Raw genomic sequence first — 17,307 nt, 5'->3', positions numbered from 1 at the left:
ACTCTTAACATTATGCCAGGAGTAGTCTTTGAAGTGGTTGATGACTGGTGTGTTTTGGTGCTGGCAGAAAGAGGAAGATGGTGAGATTCTTAACTCCCTTGGCCGTCCAGAGACCACCTTTGAGCAGTCAGGCCTGGGCCCAGGCCAGGAGTACGAGGTCAAGCTGGAGGTGGTGAAGAACAACAAGCGTGGACCGCCTGCCTCCAAGAACGTCATCACAAGTGAGTGTACACATTCATGCTGCTAACTGGCTTATCAATCCTTTGTTTTAGACTTACAGGAATGGTTTTATGCCAGAAGGGTGAACATAATACTCAGTTTCAAATGGGTTCTTTAACCTAACCCTTTACAGCACAATTTGTTTTACTCCTTCTGAAAAATATTTTTGGAAGATTGGGGTCTTCTGATAATGAATCTAACAATGTATTAAAGAACTGATTACTCCACCACCTCATCCCAGATAGCTTTTTTGAAAAAGAGATGACCAGTGTTGATAAATGGTATATCCTTGACTGCTGGTCAGCCTGACATACATCAACCCTCAGAAACATATGCTATTTATACAATGAAGGGATAAATCCCCAACAGATGGATTCTAGAATCGCTAAATTAAAAAAAAAAAAAAAAAAAAAACCTATACATTATTTGAAAAACTGGAATTTCTTACATTAAGTCTTACCATTGTATGTGTAGAAACACTTTCCACCATTCTTTGCCAGTGCTGCAGATTGAGAGTGTATTTTCCAGAAATAAAGGTTACTATGGAACAAAGTGTCACTTCCAGCTGTCAAAGTTAAAAGAAAAAAACAGGTTGTCACCTTCATCCCTTGCATAGGTTCATTGAATTCTATATCTGGCTTATCCAAATTGCAGCTCCCAGCAGAGTATTGTTAACAGCCTGACATGTCAACCCTGAGTGATTAGCTCATTAGATTTCATTGCATTGTTGTGATTTAGTGGGGGTAGTAAAAAGAGATATGGTTTTCCAGCCCTATTGGCAAGTTATGAGATATCTCCATAGCTCCATCAGGCAATAAAGCTCAATGGCTTGTAACACTCTGAGGAACTTGGAGATGGGGATCAATATGAACAGAGAAAACAGGGTTGTATGTGTGACTTCGTCTGCCACCAAGCTATTTTTAGGTGTCTTGACTAGGGGGTATCTTAAAACACTGCACTCTTGATGAAGTTGTTAAATGTGTATTTTCTTTAAAAGGAGGGCTCTGTTGCTGGCTGAAACTTAATCCCTTGCCCTGACTGTGCTAGCTGTGACCCCTGGGAGACTTCTGTTTCAACAAAGCAGATTCAACAAACGCAGCAATGTTCACCATATTTTCAGCACTAGGTTTAATAAATGGCAGCTCCTTCTAGCAGTGGGTCAGGTCACTTCTTTGACTTCTTTGCTTATTTATGGTATGAAAATGGTCTGTGCCAGAATAAACAGAAGGATGTATGGAAATGCCATTAGAGGCCTCTCATAGCCTTTTCTTATAAACCCAGCAGTAAGAACAGTGTTGGTAAATTACAGTAGCAACTAAGGGTAGAGCAAATTAAGTTGGTCTTTTTGGCTGATCTGCAGCAGCGAGGCCAGCATTAGAAATGCGAATGTGTGTGACTGAGTGATGAAATTACACCACTGGTTGGCCGACCAGGTGTCAGAGTTTCCCCACTGACTACTGCTCTTTCAAAATGAATTGGCACAAACCATTTCTATCACATTATCCACAGGGCATTTACAGGCAGTGTTGCCAAATATTGCACCTGTGTCATTAGATTTGCCAAATTTTGAGACCCCTTTAGCACCTATCAACAAATCTAGCAACTTGCTGGATGAATCTTGGCTACTTTCTAGAACAGAATGTTTCGAATATTGTAGTGCTTTCACTCCAATTGTTTCATCCCATTAGCTGCACAGCAGCTGACATACACATGAATGAGCCTCATGTAGTCACTATTTCATACTCATTCCACTGACAACAGAAACAGAAAAACATGTAAATGAGAACAGCTTTATCGTGAATTCAGCTGTATTAAAATACTGTGTATGCTACATGGGAGCTATGTGGTTCTTCTGTGCTTCTTCAGTTCTTCAGTGCTCACAGAAAGAGGATACTTGATTGGGATTCTGAGATTCAGAGAGATGCAGCTTAACCAAATGTTTTTTAAAGGAATAGTTCAAAATTCTGAGAAATATTCTTCTTTGCTTTGCCATAGTTAATTAGTTGAGAACATCTTATATCTGTAAATACGAAGGCTGAGCCAGGAGAGGTTTAGCTTAGCTTAGCATAAAGACTGGAAACAGGGGGAATGTGTGACTTATGTTGTCATTGTGAGGTTGCCAGGCAACCAGAGGAGACATTGCCCCCAGCCAAGAATAGTCCAGCAGATTAACCCTTCATAAAACCACAACTTGTCATTTTTCTGGATTGAACAAATGAGATGTGAACAAGTTTTAGAGGTGCTGGTAGGTGGATTTTAATACATTTTACAGTGCCAGGATAGTTCTCTCTATTTCCAGTTTTTGTGCTAATCACATCCTATCACCAGCTTCATATTAAACCAACAAATATGAAAATGGCATTGAATAACAAGTTTTAATGAGATACATTGGGTAACATTTTATAACCAATGTTGGGCAGTGGTTAATGTGCAGGGTATTTTGATGCTTTGGCAACATTGCTTTCTGAAGTTTTCATTCCAATAAAGCACCTTTTAATTGAACTGAACTCTGAGACAGAGAAGGAGGAAAGATAACTAACAGTGCAAATTCCTAATAATAATAATAATAATAATAATAATAATAATAATGATAATTGAAGCAGGGGTGTTGAGCAGGATCTTGGGGGTAGTAGGTGGTTGGCAATCACACATCCAGACTCTACAGCTCTGGATGTGTGATTGCTCCTCTCCTCTCTCTCCCTGAGAGGAGAGAGACGAGAAAGCACAAAACTACAGGGGAGAGAGAGAGAGAGAGAGAGAGAGAGAGAGAATCATACAGCCTGGCTGCTCATGTGCTTGAGGGAGAAAACAAACAGAGTTAGAGCATTGCAGTGGTTTTCAGAAAGTTTACACTAATCTCATAGGCAGGACAGCATGTACCATACTGTACATACTGGATTAAAGTGATTCATTTAGTAAGTAGTAGTAGTAAGAAGTAGTAAAAGAATTAAGGCACTGATTGAAAGTTAAGGCACAGAGATGAGCTTTGGATCTGATGGCCTCAGCAGTGTCAGAGAGCATGATATCATTATCAAGGTTAATCCAAAAAAAGGGTACTGACCTCTTTTTAACTCTGGTGACAGACAGGAGCCCTGTATTCTGACCACGTGGGGCATGGGATGGGGTATAAGGAGATCAGACAGATATCAGGGGGCAAGCCCTTGTTTTCTATGTCTTGGTTTCTATTTCTACAGCATACAACAAAACTGAGTGCACCCCTGGTCAATATCACTAAAATTCTAATACAGTTTGACTAATTAAACTATAATGAATATCTCATATCCAAGAACCAACTGCAACAAAAGCTGGTACACCCCTTATTAGTAAGATTATTTTTGATGGTGAAGAAATGTTCTGCCATTCTTCACAGATGATTATTTTCAGCTGCTCTTTGCTGGATGGGTTGTTGCTATACCCACAGTTTTGTCTTTGGGATCACTGTCATGTTGGAAATTCCTCCCCTGCCAAGCCTCTTGAGACTAGGAGCCATCTTTTCATCTAATATTTGGGTACACAAACTTGCATTCATAGTGCCATCTACAAATGTCATCTCCCTTCCCCTTTTGCACTTATACAGACCCATAGCAGCATACTCATACTTCCATGTTTAAAGGTCAGCACTATGAAGTAACTGTGGTGGTCCTGGCCAGGTCCAGGTCCTGAAATGTGCTCCTACAGTGCTGGATGATCCTGGCAAAGTTTCAATTTTCCCTTCTTGAGGACATGCCAAAATATCTGTGTAGTGTGGGTGTAATTGAACTCCCTTCTTTTATATTGTACTTTCTGTTACACATCACAATAATGTTTGTTTGTGAGTGAAACTGTAACATGCATTTTAAATGACACAGTAATGATAAAGTATGTGGACTGTAATATAATGTGTGCACTCCCCTTTTTACTCCTTAATTACACAGAATGAACAAGGTAGTTCTCACATGGTACTGTTTCCCTGTATGTCACTGGTATTTACAAGAACAGTGTTTATTTCTCTTTTACACTAAAATGCTCAGTTTTTACTTTCTTGTTACCCATGATCTTGTATTCTTCCACTGTACCTAAGAAAGTACCAGTAGGAACGGTCAGTAACTCACACTCAAGTGTTAGAATATTATGCTGATTTTGTGTAATAATGAGAAAATTGTATGACATAAAAAAGAAAGTGAGATGTAACAGTGTAGTGTAATGTAAATATAGCCACAGGTGGCAGTTTGCAAGTTCTAACCTTATTGTGCTCAGCAGAAGTAAGCAGATGAATCAACCAAAATTAAAACTGCAAGCAGCAGTGAGCTGTTTTCAGGTTTGAGAAAGCCAGTTAAATTCTGTTTAAAGGAGTGAGACCAATCACACACTTGTTTTGTCTTCACAAAGCCTGTAGCATTTCAATAATTGTGCATTTAATGTTCCACATTTTGTCCTCCCTTCATAGGATGTAAATGAAACACAGTGTATATGTTCAGGAGATAGTGCAGGATGTTTCCAGTGAGTATAATCAGGATTGCTCAAAGGCATCTTGAGTTATGAGCAAATATGTGAGGCCATGCCCACTTACTGAAGACATGTACCAGGATTTATGATGACTGGACAAATGGTTAATTAGTTATGGCCAATATTTGCTAAGCCCCGCCCTTTGCAGATATATTTTTATTAATGGAGGCCAAAGTTTTTCACCTATCTTGCTCATTTGTAATGTAGGTTGTATATCAAATTTGGTGTTGTAGTGAAGTACCTGCACATCATTTCCAGTTATATGGCCAAGTTATATATTTCTATCTAATTCCAGCTCACAGCAATTTTAGCCACAGCAAAGGTTTAGAACCCTGATTATACCTTGAAAAACAAGAGAATTAGCTGCCTAAAAAAGCTGTTGGCATGTTTGTGGCAATTGGTAAGGTCCTTTTGAACATGGATATATTTGTCTTGAATTTACACTCATCATTGGCAGAAACATAGGGCAGGTTCTGCCTTAACTAAAATTCTTTCTTTGTGTTTTTGACCAAAAGTATGTAATGGATGTATTTGGAACAAATCTTTTAAGACAAGAAAAAGTCAAAAAGTCAGAGAGGACGAATATTTTTTATAACTGCGTATGTACGCCCACACGTCAGCACTATCTGGATTATGCGGTTCAGAGTTTTCTGTGTTACTCCCTGCGTTGCTCTCTTAATAATGTCTCCCATTACACCAGCTTGCAGCGCATACTGTGGGATTTGCATTCTGACGGGCTAATTGTGTGAAGTAGGTTCCTCTGCTCCTCTCCCCCCTTCCCTCCCCCTTCAACCCAAGCCACAATGTGTGGGAGGCACTAGTCAGTCAGGCAGTCAGGCTCAGAGGGCCACCGGCCTCCCCGGAGAAATGGTATTGTGACATCTGAACGTTACACTCGCAGCCTCCTCAGAAGACAAATCTGTGTTAAGCTCAAACATAGATTCTTCATTTTATCAGCCCTGCACAGAGGGTTGACTTTCCTAAAGTTGCTTGCATGTGACAAATCAATTTCAGCACCCGTGAAAAGGCACCCTTCATGGGCACAGGGATTTGATCTATAAATAGTTTGAATAACCTCATAAATGCAAGAGGTCTGTCACATTTTTCAGTACCTGCATTGCTGAAATGACTGTATTCATCCATATAACACCCTGGCATTCATGCCTTCACTCCACGCTAACCCTCCTGACTCAATCAGTACATCATACCGTCATGGTCTATGGTCAGGGTCAGTATTCGTCTCCATCAGTTGGTATAGCAAGGCAAATCAAAGTGATATAGCTTTATTTCTTCTCACTCTAATACAAATTCAGGCAAAACGAATAAGTTTGACAATATCATTAAATCCAACATATCAGCTTTCACTAGCTGACCATGAGCATAAACCACCTCTCAACTAGCAGTTATCTTCAACTTGTGTCATTCTCCCAGTGGTCTGAGGTTGTCTCAGACATGAATACCATGTACTGACTCCCCCCTCTTTAAAGATGTTTTTTAAATCACAATCTGTCCCCTTATTTTCTTTAGTAATTGCTGTTTAACAAATGGAGTCTTCCCTTCCAGTTTTCAACTGGCAGTTGTGCAACCCCTATTAAAGAAACCAAGCCTAGACCTAGATCTACAGGCCCATCTCCAAACTGCCATTTAAATCTAAGATTTTTTTGGAAAAGTTGATTTCTTCCAGGTCACTTTGAACATCTTTGATAATTTCCAGTGTGGTGTCAGAGCTCTGCACAGTCGGTCTGTTCTGTTGCCTCTTACCCGAGAGACAGAACCTTTTCAAATGCAATTCAGAACTGTTCTTCATCCCTTGCTCCATTTAAATGTGGCATCCCTCAAGTTTCAAACGTAGGGCCTCTTTTATTTTCACTTCATGCTTCCCCTTGACTCTGTCCTTCAGACATAAAATATTCTTTACCTGGAGGACAAGTTTTACCTACCAGTTATACCCGTCAGCTCTCGCTCACTGAAGAACCTTTTTAATTGTCCAAATGACTTCAAATGCTAGATGGTGAGGAATTTTTTGCAATTAAATTGAAACAAAAACAATGAAATTGTACTTGGACCTCCTAACTGAGGAAAGCCTGAGCAAATGCACTTCCCCTGTGTGCTAATTTAAACAGTGTGGATAAAAATCTTGATGTCCTTTAGGGCACCTCTCTGAATTTTAACAATCAAGTTAGTTGTGTTGTAAAGAGCAGCTTTTATCAGCTCAGAGCCATAGCCAAATTAAAAGCATTTTTATCACCACTTGGTGGATTTTTGTAATTCCCTTACTTCTCTTAAGAATAAAACTACGTGAAAATCATATGCCTAAATTTAAAAGTGAAATGAACTGTTTTACTTCAACTTATACCTCCCTAAAGTTAATTATCCCATATTATTTTGTGATTATTTAATGGATCATGATTTTGATAGTGTTTTTCAAATAAATGAACCTTCATTAAAAGTCAATAAACTTAGAAGACTCACAGAGAACTAAATGGCTTATAACAACAGCAGCACCTCTTAATACCTACTGAGTGGACCGTTTTCAGTTCAAATGCTGCAAAATAAGCATAATCTCAGAATAACTTCAAATTTAACTGTTCAAACAGATCAGTTTTTAAAACATCTTACCCCTTATCCCTCTAGTGATCGATGCCCCCAGCCAGGTGGATGTGCGCGATGTGACAGACACCACGGCACTGGTGACCTGGTTCCAGCCTGTGGCTAAGGTGGATGGCATCAGTGTCTCTTATGGGCCCAGCTCTGACCCAGCTGACCGCAACATAATAGAGCTGTCCTCCACTGAGACCCAGTACCATCTGGGAGCCCTCACCCCTGACACCCAGTACGAGGTGTCTCTGACAGCTCGGACTGGAGAAAGGACCAGTATTCCTGTTTATGAGTCTTTCCTCACAGGTATGACTAGTAACAATTTCCTGTGATGTATTTTCAGGACAAAAAAATAGATCTACTGTAATATAACTCTCTTCCTGGATGAAAAGCAGCTGGTAACTTTTTATTACATTCTAATGACCTGCTGTGCTCTTATCTCAGGACCACACATACTTTACTTACGGCTATATGTTTACAAGGGATTATATCCTGTTGCATGATGTCTGCACGTGGATGTGTGCGTGGGCACTACTTAATAGAAACAGAGTTACATTTAGGGCTGGATAAAGTTATATATATCTAAAGTCCATTTCTGTGTGTTAGACCTGGATGCCCCCAGAGACCTGCAAACAGTGGAATTGACAGACGAAAGCATCACCCTCGAGTGGAAGAACAGTCAAGCACAGGTGGACAACTATCGCATCAAGTACGGGCCTCTGTCTGGAGGTGAACATGGAGAGCTGCTCTTCTCCCCAGGACCCAAGGACACCACCCAGGCCAAGATCACTGGTACAGCCCAGCAAAGCTACACACATATTTATATCACCACTATCTCTGTGCAGGGCACAGACACAAACACACACACACACACAGCATTTTCCCAAGTACAATAACCTTGACTCAAGGTTCACGTACTACATCAGTGGATGGAGCTGGCTCACTTGTCATGGATATATAAACAGTGTGTGTACCTATTTACATGTATTTGCTTTATAGATACTACATAGTTCTATTTGTGTAAGATTCTTTTATTTACTAGGTATGTACTATTATTATATTATATATTATGTATTGTTGATATATTTTTCTATTTGTATTATCAGGTACTATTTTAAATCATCAAGAGTTTATAAGTTGTAACTAATACTTTTATTAATAGTTAAATAATTTACTAATCTCTATAGACCATTAATAAGCTCATAATAACTTCTAGGCCGGCAAGTTGTGAAAAATCTCTTTGGCTGGTGGATAGACATTTGTCTCAGTTTTTCACTGTCCAATATGTGATCCAGCAATCAATCCAGTTGTTAATGAACAGATTTTGGTCCAGGTGTTCTTCCAGAGCATACATTTTTTTACAGTCAGTTGCAGGTTCCTGGAGTCATCCTCAGTTAGGGTAAACAGCAACCAAATGAATTTGGTATTTCATACCCCGGCCACCAAAAAGGTGTTCTTATTAATATCTTTTAATTATCATCTATCTATAATGGGTGAGTGAATGATGTGTTAAACGTTAATAAAGGTATTAGTCGCTACTCATAAATCCTTGATAAAGGAAAATAAAATAAAAGAACACTTCCACTACCACCAGGTAAGATCATCAGTCTAGCACTCTTTAAGGTTTAGTGGCCCAGAATACATGTCATATTGGGATCCTGTCCGTGATACCAAATAATTGCAGAAGATACGGACAGTGGATAAATAGAGGTCTGGTCTGTTCATTCATCAAAGTATGAGATTAAACAAGCACTTTAAGAGAGAGCATGAGGATCTGTGTCTCTGCTGAAAATGAAAATTTTGTAGTTTTGGGTGAAGGTAACAGCAAGGTTCAAGAAGCAGCAAAAAGTAGTACATACCAGAATTAAAACTTTATCTCACAACCATTAATAAAGCCATCAGTACTTTTTTTAATTGAGTGGAAACAAAATATCCTATCTTATTATCTAAGACATTTCATGAGGAGAGCAAAATTTGCTAAATGTAATACTGGTGTGTTTCTTCATTCATTCAAAATCAGTGACTTTGCAGTAGAGTTTAAGTAGTTTATGGCCTTGCACCCACTCACCATGTAATTAGGACAACGCCAGTATTGATCACAGCTACAGCATAAACCAACTAAGTTCTGCTCAGCAAAACAAATTGGCTGTTTGACTTCATGGTGCATACTGTAAATACTAGTGTTTTTATTCTTTTGTCTGCTCTGAGTTCAGAATTTGCTTATTAGCACTTTGCATCCAAATGACACAGCTGAAAAGTATATAGTATATAGTATAAACTATATAGTGTGAGGTGTCAGGCTTCTAATTCTTTGGTGAAATGTTTGTGGTACTCTGTGTTACATGGTCAGGGATATATACACCCTGCTCATTTCCAGAATGGGTTGCCTTTGTTTTGTGTTGGGAAATGTTTTCCCATCTACAAAACAGCCTCTTTATTAGAAAACCCCACAGCGGGGTTTGGCATTCAGACTTTAAATGGAATAACACTGTGGATCGCTTTTTCATCTATCTGCACCATTGACATTATAAAGCCATGCTTTGAGGCGGATGTGTTTTTTTTCCTGTTTGTTTCTACACTGCATGCTACTGCATGACAGGAATAGACACCATGAGAAACAACAACAACAAAAAAAAGCTTCCAAAAACGGGCTAACAGTGTCTTTGTTTGGCCCAGTTCTTTGTCCTTGGGAGGCCCATCCCATGGAAATAAAGCACTGTGTTCAATCAGCCGATGTCCCCCTCTGCTCCACACACACCTCAGCACTTCTTTCAAGCAGTTATTATCTGTAATTGCCTTCATGCTTGTGATTTTATTGATAATGAGTTTCCTGGGCATTAGGTGTAATTTCATGGTGTAAGACTCTGTGTGTGATGACCTCTGTGGGAGTTAATAAAAGAATTAAAGGCGATCAGGCCAGGAGAGGGCTTAATTGTAGAGACCAAAGGGCCACCAGAGTCTGGTATATCATAGCAAGCAGTGTTTCTGCTTTGCGACAAGGGCCCTATAGATCCATCAATGCAAATACAACACTGATGTTCTATGGCGAGAACAGACTTACCATGAAATGCAATTAGGCTGCAATCTATTATGCAATCAAGCCACATGAGAGCGTTTTTGTTTGCCAAAGGCAATGGAGCCATTAGCTAAAACAGCTGGCCACTTGACTACAGAGCTTCCCCATCGTTCATTCAGTGACACCTCAGTGGATTAGTACAAACAAAACATGACATTGCTTTTTATTTCTCTGTCACAGTGTTTTTATTTTGTGCTATTATGTAGGCCTGAGACCTGGCACAGAGTATGGGATGGGTGTCACAGCAGTGAAGGATGAGCGAGAGAGTCTGCCGACAACCACCAATGCAGTGACTGGTGAGATGCTTTCACATACTCAGTAATTATATGTATACGTATGTTTCCATTACATATATGGAGCTTATATTGTTGCAAATATACAGAAAAAATGAGCTGAGAAACAGGATGACAGTGCCCCCATCCATGGGACACAAGGGTTTGATTGTAAATGTGAAAATGATGATTGATGATAATGATGGTGAATCATATGCTATAGCCTTCACAGTCACCAGATCTCAACCTAATTGAACACCTATGGGGAATTTTGGACCAGAACTCTCCACCACCATCATCAAAACAGCAAAAAATAGGGAATATATTTTGGAAGAGAGAGTTGTAGAATCAATACCAAGGTGCACTGAAGCTGTTCTTCTGGCCTTTGGGGGCTAAAACCTTACTAAGGCTCTTTATGTTGGTTTTGCCTTTAATTCTAGCCCACGAACGCCACATCATGTTTGCACACGTGTAGTCTTAATACTAAGTTTGGCCTGCAAATAGATTTTGCTAATCTTTGCATTTTCTTCTTTTTCTTCTTCCTCTTTTTCTTCATTCATTTCGTTTCACAAATCTTTAGACTGTATTATGTAGTGCTAGCAGGGTAGCACAGTTAGCAGCATAATTTACATTGCCCTAACTTTTTTTCTGCTGCAGCATTCAAACACTATTTTTTTGCTCATCAGGATATTCTTTCAAGCAAACATTTTTTTCCAGTGCTTTATCACTTTATGTAATGTTGGATATTTGTTATGAATGGTATGGTATGGTACTGCTTTCTTTGACTGTGCAGCCACTGTGGCCTTTGCTGCTGTCGTGCATTTCATAGCATGGCTGTTGAATTAATACTTGTAATTGTATGAATTGTATGAATTGGAACTTGAGAATAACTAAAGAGAAATTTATATGAAATGTTTCAGATGATGGTTTTAACATTCGTCTTAGACAAGTTACTTTGCAGTTCAAGTCTTAAACATCCACTCACATCCTTTCCTCAACTCCTTTAATCAGCCCTGGATGCTCCCAAGGACCTGACTGTTACAGAAGTGACAGAGACCACTATTATGCTGCAGTGGAAGCGCCCCCTGGCCAAACTGGACTCCTACAAACTGGTCTTTGTTTCCGCTGATGGCCACAGGGTTGAGGATGTGTTACCAGGCAGTCTTGAGTCTTATACACTGAAGGGCCTGACACCTGGCATGCTGTACACCATCAGTATCACTGCTGAGAGGGGACACAGGACCAGTGCACCAGCTACCATCTCAGCACCTACAGGTCAGCACTGCAAAAAACACACCTTCCATCTTCAAAGGCAATGTTTCTGACTAGGGAGTAGTACCTTGTTTGACGTTACAGTGTTTAAAATGTCTGTGAGGAAACAGTGGAATTCCATGCATTCCTATAACATAAAACTGACAGTTCGGATACTTTGCTTTGTATTATTACCTAAATAAGATTTTTCCCAGAGGCTATTTTTTGCACAAACTTAGTACATCCCTAATTTTTAAGGGTTGATTTAGCCAAACTACAAAAAGGTTATTTACTCACTTTCCTCAAGTGGTAGCCATGGAGATAGTTAGACCTTGTCTTAGGCTGTTTTTAATGTCACTACCTTTTATTAAAAAGAGGGTCCCAATGATGATTGAAAGTCAGTTCTGTGGATTATCCAGAGTAACAAGGGCACTATCCAGAAGGTGAGACGTTAATTTCACTGATATCTTTACATGGGTCAGATTAGTACATATAACCAGAGAGGTACTACAATTTCACCTTGACTATATTATTAGCTAGGCTGAGCCTTTCTGTATCTGTAAAATGTGTTTGAGGCTTCTCTGAGTGTAGCTCACTGTTTCCATGAGGTTTCTAGCTGGTGGTGCAGACTTAGGGAATAAGAGAAGTTCTCATTAACCATAGGTTCATTTTTTCATCCTTCAGTATCGCAGCCAAACTGAGGCAATGAATTGAATTCATTGTTAGCTTCTCAGTGTAAGTCACTGTGTCTGTAACCCCTTCCCTCAAGGCCCATTTATAGCATGTGGGACCCCCCCCCCAAAAAAAAAAAAAAAAAAATCAAAACAAGAAAAGACAAATGAGGTGATTGTGGCATATTTTTCTTGTCGCGGTCAGGGTGTCTCCAAGCCAAACATTTCAAAAGTAAATCTTCCAGTTATGTAACATGTGCCCATTAAATGCATGGCTACAGGCAAAAATCGATATGGCATGAGGGAAAAGTTGGTGAGCTTCAGAATAACTGTCTTTTGCTGCATTTTTGTGGATTGCATGCTGCCAAGAAGAACAGAATACAGATTTCAGTGTGTGTGTGTGTGTGGATGTGTGGATGTGGGTGGGTGAGTGTGCACGTGCATGTGTCTGCTCTTTATGTCACTTGTCTGTGTGCTCATGTGTGGCATGCGTGATTGAGAGACTGATAGAGATTGAGTGAACCTTTTGGTCTGTGTGTGTGTGTGTGTGTGTGTGTGTGTTGGGGGTGGGGTTGGTCTGGGGGTTTATGTGGACATGTGTGCACCCTGCAAAATGTTCATTCATGTGATAATTGTTGGCGTAAGCCCTGCTCCCCTCTGGTTTTGTGCGATTTGACCACGATGAACTGTGGATCTGTCAGATAAAAGGCCACATGCTGGGACTCCTGTTAAAACATTGTCTCGGAAAATCAGCAGTCCTCTAATCCACAGCCTGGCCAATCTGCAGCCTTTATCATCTCCAGACATGTAGCACAAACACAGATCACACTCGTTTTACAGGAGGGATTGAAGAAGGGGTGGATGAGGTGAGAGAGGTTTGGGGGGAGATTGGGGATTCTACACGAGCCTGACTGTCATTGAAACGGTTATAGGAATTTGAAATGTAGAATGTGCTCCCCAAAATTAAGACACTTTCAGGACCAGAATAAAAGACATCGAAATGAACCAATATAAAGAAACAGGGAAATCTGAAAAGGATTATCATAATTAAAATTTATCTGCTGACTGGAAGAGAATCACAGGCCGAATTATGATCATAGAATAATCACAACAAATGCAGAAATGGTAATGACTTCAACAGAGGTCCAACATTAAATGCCTGTATTTGTACAAATGAAAAAATAATGTTTGTACATTACATTATTAAAACACACAAAGGGAAACCAAACACAGAGAAGGCTTAAACTGATATCAGCCATCCAGAGGGTCGTATGTACATGCATGCTGTTTGTTTGAAAACAACAGTGACGTCTTAAAATGGGATGACCGCTGAAGACACAAGAGTAAATTTGGGCATGTATTGCCATTAGTTTGGATTATGTTACTTCATATGATGATAGTGCATAAGAAGCTAATAGAGCAGACAGAACAGGTAACAGAAAGCATGAACAAAGCAAGATCATTGTCCTGCATGTACTGACATGATCTGTGCTGCAGCCTGGGCTTTAGTCTCATTCTGAAGACTGATACATTTGTAATGCTGTGGTGTGATATGAATGAATGTGTATCAAATGGCAGATATCAGAATGACAAAGTGATATCTCGGGAGACCATTTGATTTAGTTACGACACACATCTTTGACTGCATGTGAAAACAAAAACTAAAGCTGAGCTTCAAGAACTGTCTTTCCATCACAGCTAGTGGTATCTCACCATGTAGATGGGTTAACATGTATCTGTCTCTGAGATCCTTGTTTTTACATCAGTACAGTGCTGATTAATTGAATGGTGCTGATGCTGAGGTTGCCTTTCCAGAACTGCTCCCTACCAAAGAAATACAGTAGTACTTATGACTTATGTAATTTTTGAATGTCACATCTGGGATGAAAGCTCAAATCTCAGAGGTGAACACTACTGGCCTAGAAAAATCAAAACAGGTCAACTTGGCTAGATACCACTAGGTAGGTGAGAAAGAAAAATGTTTTATTGTATTTTGGAATGAACTGACTCTTCAAAGTTGGAAGATGGGAGGTAAAAACACCTATTTAATATCAAGTGAAAATGTATTTTCTCACTTTTAAAAATAATATCTGTTTTTTAAGCTAGCTTTTAGCGAGAATCTTTTACTGTCTCAAGTTTTATTTGGCTCAGTCACTTTACTTTAAGTCCTCATATTTAGCATTTATACAGACATTTAATGAACATAACACACTATAATGTAGTTGTGCACAGCTAGGACATTATTATGGGTAAAATAATGTGTTAAATATGTGTTAAATAATGTACAATATTTGTGAGTGATTATAAATATTTGTATGAAAACATATTTTATATTATTACAACTGTGTTTTATTAAATTGTTATTAATGATCATTATCAGCCTCCACAGGAAGAGTTACAGTTTTTGACATACCTGCTGTAAGCAGGTATGAGTAATGCTCATACCTGCTTACAGCTACATTATAGTTGGTATAACCATTAATTATAAATTATAAATGCTAATTAGAGGGACTTAAAGTAAAGAAAAACCATTACATCATTTCCTGCCCCTGTTTATTAAAAAAAAAAAAAAAAATCAGAGCGACTTTTATCACAACTTCAGGAGAAAAGTCTGCAGCTATTAACACAATGCTGACTCAAATGCTTCCCATCATCAGACACATTATACAGTAAATGCAAAAAAAAAAAAAAAACACCCCCACCCCCAACACATAGACACACGCACACACATACATACACACACAACCCATCCCATCACATTCCTACTTCCATTTGCTCTCCACTCTTTCACACAGTGAAAAGAGGATAATGGGAGCCTTGATGTTTACCTGGGACATCTATCTCCATCTCTTTCTACTCCACTGTCTGAATGCTTGCACACACAATGGACTCCAATTATAAGCAGCTGCACGTGGCTCTGCATGGCCTCCCCATGGGTTTGAAGTGGACGGCGTACTTCTGCCATACTGGCCGGGGCTACGCTGCACCTTCAAATGTTAATGGCTCATTCACAGCCATTAATGCACAAAAACTGCATCAGCATGTCTGCCTGCCGCTTTCTATCTTTAAGTCTTTCCACTTATATGGTAATTTAGAAGAGATGGCTATAGGCAGGCATTGATAATGAGGCAGTTTGTTCCCTGTCTTTTGTAGTGTAAATAAGGGAATATTTCCACTCTAAACACAGCAAAGACCTTTTTCACCTCTTGACAGCAACATGAAATGATTGAAATACAAATGAGAAATCATCAATGTCAACCCCCCTTTTTTGCACATCATATTGTCAAAGAGGACTGTGTCTACTGTTGAGCAGAAGCTCAATCTTATTTGTTTGATTTGTTTTGCAATTCAGTGTTGTCAACAAGAAAGGTTCAAATTCACCCCGTATTTGTGTGTTATTATCTGTTTGCAATATGTGGAGCCAAATCTGGATCTTGGAAAATGCTGAAATCTGCAGTCTACCCACGAGTCTGTCTAGTTTCAGTCCTAAAAGTCTAGTATCAGCTCTGAAACTTGTTTAGGTTAACTTTTTTGTTCATCCTGTGTGTGTGTGTGTCCCAGTCCTGTAACTTCATGTTGATGTGTTTGTCGTCATCCAGAAGAGGAGAAGCCTGTGATAACCAATGTCACTATCAGCGACGTGTCATGGGACAGCTTCCTCCTGTCCTGGTCTGCAGAGGATGGGGCGTTTGATGCCTTTCTGATCGAGGTTACCGATGCAGAAACAGGTGCTGAGTGGCAAAACCACACGGTGCTTGCCGATGCTCGCAGCCTCGCCATCTCTGGCCTCTCCCCCACTACCTGGTACAGGGCCAATTTGTACGGGGTGTACAGGGGGACCCTCTTAGACCCTGTCTTTGCAGACACCATCACAGGTATCAACATCGTCAATGCTGGGGTCTTGCTCTTTCCTTTGCTTCCTTCTTCTTCTTCTTTTCACACTGTGAATTAACCAGTGTTTTCTCATATGGACTTTCCAAATGACCGTTGCACTTGTCAAATGTTGTTCATCCCTGTCTTTAAGTGTTAAATTGACTCTGATAGGTGTTACAGAGACACTTGTTTGTATTTGCTTTCACTGTCAGATGTGTCACTGGGACTTAGGAGGAAATCTTGATTTTAATAATATTAGTGAAAAAAGTGATCCAGCAAACGTGGAAGTGGAGTATTAAACTGAGTCTGGCATTTGTTTTATGCAATTAGAAAGACCATAATATGATAAATCTTTGTGAATGAAACCTACTTACTGCTCTACCGGTGGGGATGGAGGCTTGTTTTGTTCATCCCCATGGACATATTTAAGGCAGAAACTCAGCTTCAATTTTCTAAGCACAAACTGTTTACCTGTCAGTGTTGGAACTTCAAAAAGCTGTGTATAAGGACAATCTACCTATCGGCCACTGTGGTGAAAGTTATTCTTCAGGGGGTAAACAACATCTCCTTTCCATTCAGACAGTTTGCACAATCCAAATCCCCAAACAAAACCCCCTCATCAGCGATCCATCATGCGTGTATCTCTTTGTGACTTGGGCTAATACTCCAAAGCAGCATGCACGCAGAATCCTTTCTATATTATTCTATATTCTATATTAGCCCAGCCACAGATCTGTGTTTGACCCACCTTCAAGCTGTCAGTCTGCCTGTTGGTACAGTTCCAGTCCGTAACAACACCTGGTCTGTTATGTGAACAAGCAGACACATAAAAAAAACAGTCAGTGTGCTGTTTAACTGCAGC

At 39.7% G+C, this 17,307-nt stretch overlaps 1 protein-coding gene across 3 annotated transcripts in view; it reads left to right on the top strand.

Moving 5' to 3' along the window:
• The window catches only part of tncb (tenascin Cb), a 46,489-nt gene that overhangs the window by 17,196 nt on the left and 11,986 nt on the right, over positions 1–17,307 (top strand). For 2 of the 3 annotated variants that reach the window (XM_018669521.1, XM_018669525.1), the window contains exons 6-11: positions 68–221; positions 7,339–7,608; positions 7,909–8,094; positions 10,585–10,674; positions 11,662–11,925; positions 16,172–16,447. In XM_018669521.1, the coding sequence (XP_018525037.1) occupies positions 68–221; positions 7,339–7,608; positions 7,909–8,094; positions 10,585–10,674; positions 11,662–11,925; positions 16,172–16,447 (1,240 nt within the window). The remainder of the gene's footprint in view (positions 1–67; positions 222–7,338; positions 7,609–7,908; positions 8,095–10,584; positions 10,675–11,661; positions 11,926–16,171; positions 16,448–17,307) is intronic. The other variant, XM_018669524.1, reaches the window with a different exon arrangement.

The sequence above is a fragment of the Lates calcarifer genome, linkage group LG13 (genome assembly GCF_001640805.2).
Source record: "Lates calcarifer isolate ASB-BC8 linkage group LG13, TLL_Latcal_v3, whole genome shotgun sequence".
Taxonomy (NCBI): Eukaryota; Metazoa; Chordata; class Actinopteri; family Centropomidae; genus Lates; species Lates calcarifer.
This window is presented reverse-complemented; position numbering and strand designations above follow the sequence as displayed.